Below are 4,120 nucleotides of genomic sequence, written 5' to 3'. Positions count from 1 at the left end.
TATCCATTCTATTCCCCATTTTCTATTTTAACAAAAATTGTATTCATAATTCTTTTTTTTTAATCTATGCAAGCTTAGACTTTTGCTAAAGTGTGTTGGCTTCTTTTTGAAGTATATTTTGTAAATATATATATGCCACATGTGTATAGTATCTTTTAATGCTCTGTTACCAAATATCAAATAGGAATTTTTTTCTTGCAGATTAGAAATAAAAACATGTATATAAATTCTAGGGAACTGGAGTAGAACTTTATAAATTAAGCGTAATGTTTTATGTTGCTAATTTAACATGATGGAAAATGTTAACTATCTTTTAAAAGTCATAAAGTTGTAGTTTTAAAAAGAAAAACTCTTACCTACAAGATGAATATAAGAAAGAAGCTGTGATGGGTTGTACCTCATATGTACCTTTGTTATTCTGGAAAGACTCAACTCTGGTTATAGGAAAGTAAAAATCTTAGGTTGGTACTCAAGGCTTTACTAAGAGTCTTGTCAGAAGTTGAAACATTGTGCTGTTTTAGCAAGAAGTGCCCAAAAGCTGATTCTGTGCCACAGTGTAATTAATTATACTGCAGTTCAATTTGAACTTGAAAGCCATTTTGCAAGATAAGTCTTTCCCCTTGCTGTGTCTTATTTAATGAAGCTAAAGAGCGACTACTCAGTATATGGGATTTTGCTCCTCTTAAAGTTATAATAAACATGCATTTGTGAAACAGTGGCTCTCTGGCTCACCCATGGGCCCAGGAATGGTAATATAGGATCAGGCTGCAGTGGTGCTTGGCCATTTGTGTTTAGGAGTTTAGTATTACTAACAATGATTTTACCTAGAAATAAAGCTGAGTGGAGAGTCATATTAGCTTCTCAGTTAAAATTAATAGAGGTAATAGTACAACACAATTTTCCACTAAAACCTTGAATTTCCAAAATGTTTTGAAACTTTGTGAAAAATTGGAACATCTTAACCTCCATTTTCCCTACCATATTCTAAAATCTTGAAAGCTGCACTGAACAATGCGTATTATTTTTTATGTTTATTTTTATCTTCTTTCTTCTCGATGCCTTCCCCTACCCTGCCTCTCACTCCCTCATAAGTTGGGGCCAATGGCTAACTTATATTTTCTTTCTTGGGAAAGACTTAATTGTGATTTTAAGACTTCCCTTTTTTTACATTTGTGTTTATTTGCTTCATTTTGAGATCCAGTGGGATAGGCAACCTCAAAAAATATACAGAATAAAATTCAATGAAAGTAATAGGTTCTGGGCAGACTGTTTCAAAAATTTGAGGTTTTCCACTTAGATTTAATTAACAGTAATTAAGTGACCTCCTGTTTGGCAGTGTTCACAAAAAAGAAATAGCGAAAAGGGGGGGAAACATGATTATATAGCCAAGGTGCAGATCCAGATGTTTGTTGTAATATTTTTCAGTATTCGAGTGACTTGAAAACTATGTAGATCAGTAGCTCATCAAAATGCTTTCTCAGAAAAGAGGGAGAAAGACAATCTGACCAGGTCTGGTTTCAGGGCTGCTTGCTTGAGTATTGCCTGGCAAAGTGTCATGGGTGACCCACTATACTTAACAAAGCTGGGAAGAAATGAGTGTGTCTGATGTCTTCTGGCTTTTCACAAGTGCTGTACATTTTTTTAATAAATAAAAACTGTGAATATATACATATAAATTATAAGTATTCCCCCTTTTTTATTTTTGAAAGTCAAAAAGCTCTAATTGGGTGCGTATTGGGTAAAAATTAGTTTGAAAACAGAACTGTTTCATTATAGATTCTGGATAATAAAAGAAAAATACAAGACAGTGTTTAAGATACTGAAGTTGAAATCACTTAGTGATAAACCTACTAGGTTTATAACAGTTTCCTGCCCATTTACAATGATGTATGGCTAAAGCCAAGAGATAGCTAAAGTATATACAGTGTTTGAACTGCACGGTGAAATATGTAACAATTTTGTTAAATATCTTACAGTCTGTAATGCTTGGCAAAGGAAAAAAAAATTCATATCGATTTACCTGTCTTGACCTTTTTAATCTCAGCATATAATTGCACTGAAGGTTCATAATAAATTTCTTAAATTGATCCTGTACAGAACACACTTTCCCTTCTTCCAAAACAAGTGAACGATGCATGTCCTAACTTGCATATGAAATGTACCGTGCAGAATGAAGACTGCAAATCTCCCTTCCTCATAACTTGCCCTGCCAATTTTAATTGAGATAGTATGTTTCAGCACCAGGACTTTTAGTCATTCTCCTGAGTTCCTGATAATACAGTTTTACTATTGCTTACATAGGTTGTAGTCAGATCACTTCATTATAAGGGAATGCGGTAGATCGTATTTCCTTATATCAAACTGGGACAGTTTGTTATGGGCCAATAGAAAATTTTCAAGCTGAATAAAAAGGGCTTTTGACTCTTAGGATTCTCCTTTCTTCAGGTTCACATTTTTGTATTCTTTTTCAAGTTAGGTTGTTCAGCACTTTTTGTGTGTGTCTCCCATAGTTTATAATATTAGTCATTTAATGGGTTACTGCGTAAGTGGTTTGAGATTCTTTATTGTAGATTTTCTATCATCGTATCCAAATTCTATTGGTAAAATGCCTCCCCACGTCTTAAAATTCAACTGGTGAAATACAGAAGAGAGCAATCCATTGTTGCGTGGGTGAAAACCCAAGTTTCTGGTACAGTCGGTGACCTCTGTTTCATCATAGAGAAGACCATATTGAGGGAATTGTCCCGATGTTTGGATGTCATTTATTATGTTTGCAGGCATCTGAAAGTCAGCATCAGTTATAGCCTGTAGGCCATAACCTGAGGTAGTGATAATCCTGAGGAGTGCGAAGAATCACAGGAAACTATGGATCGCTATTAAGGTATCATGAAAGCCTTACAAAGAGAGAACTGTATAAGCTTGACTTAGTAACTCAAACCTAACTACTTACAGATTTGGATAAATAACCTAATGGCTTGACTTCTTTTCTCGTGTTTTACTAACAGCTACTTCTAAATAAATATGGTCCCAGGATTTTGAAATTGTCCTTTCTATTCGTATTTTTAAAAAATGGATGGAAAATGCTTATTTTTCTCAACTATTGCAGAGTTGTTTCTCTTAATATTTTATAATACTAATACCAAATTCATAAAAGGATATTTTGAATTACATTGTAGTTCATAATTCATAAAATAGGATGTATAATCTTTATCCTTGTTGAACTGTAATTAGAAATTTATCACTAAAATCCTAACCAGGACCCTATCCTAACCTAGAACATGTTTGCAATTGTCCACATTGTGTCCTGGTTCTTTTTTACACAAGACCCAGTGCAGGTAGTGTCTTGGTAGGCAAAAAACCATAAGCTTATGTTCAGACAACTTCTGTGTCTTAATAATAAAGCCGCAGCTGGCCTCTATGCATACAAACCTTAAGGTAAAAGTTATTCTCATCACTACTTCATAGTCTTTCAAAGGCTGCTCTGTGAAGAAAGTGGAAGATAACCAACCGGTATTGTTTTTTAACCTGGAATTCTGCTCAGAGTAAGAAAGGGATCACTTGGGGCCTTGTTCCTCACCTACCTTTCATGGTTCCTTTTGGGCGGGTTATAAAACAATTAAAGATTGTCTCTGTAATTTCAGGGTGTCCCTTTTAAAGTAGCTCTGTGATACTGAAGAGAAAACATGGGAGTGGCCAATATGTATTGGTAGGAAGACACCCTAAATGTTCTCATACTGTATCAACGTTTGTAAGGTTTTGAGGCCATTAGGTCTCTGGAGAAAGCTGCCTTGGCTGTCCCCTACCCCGCAGCTTTCTAGACTCCAAGAACTGATCTTGGGGTTTTCTTTTTTGAAGCTGTTTTGGCACTAATTCCTCTTGGTGATGACTCATAAAACAAATATTGTTTTTCACATAGTTCCTGAAAGAGAAAGAGGCACTAATGAAAATGTCATTCTTAATTTACAGTATTTAAAAATGTGCAGGCTATAATTTTTTAAATCACCCTGGGGCTTTAATGTTTTAGCTCTGCAAAAATAGACCAAGGTTTATTGCAACGTTTCCACGTGTCATGAAATTCAGTGCACCACAGACCTTTGATCAATCTCATGCAAAGGGTAAG

General features: G+C 34.9%; 1 protein-coding gene across 1 annotated transcript in view; it reads right to left on the bottom strand.

The window, feature by feature from the left end:
• Nucleotides 1-3,318: 3,318 nt before the first annotated feature.
• Nucleotides 3,319-4,120, bottom strand: part of SLC2A12 (solute carrier family 2 member 12) — a 56,791-nt gene continuing 55,989 nt past the window's right edge. Inside the window, exon 5 of the mRNA XM_007452988.1 lies at nucleotides 3,319-3,919. Within this exon, the coding sequence (XP_007453050.1) occupies nucleotides 3,766-3,919 (154 nt within the window). The 3' untranslated portion in view covers nucleotides 3,319-3,765. The remainder of the gene's footprint in view (nucleotides 3,920-4,120) is intronic.

Source organism: Lipotes vexillifer, unplaced genomic scaffold (genome assembly GCF_000442215.2).
Source record: "Lipotes vexillifer unplaced genomic scaffold, Lipotes_vexillifer_v1.1 scaffold155, whole genome shotgun sequence".
Taxonomy (NCBI): domain Eukaryota; kingdom Metazoa; phylum Chordata; class Mammalia; order Artiodactyla; family Lipotidae; genus Lipotes; species Lipotes vexillifer.
This window is presented reverse-complemented; position numbering and strand designations above follow the sequence as displayed.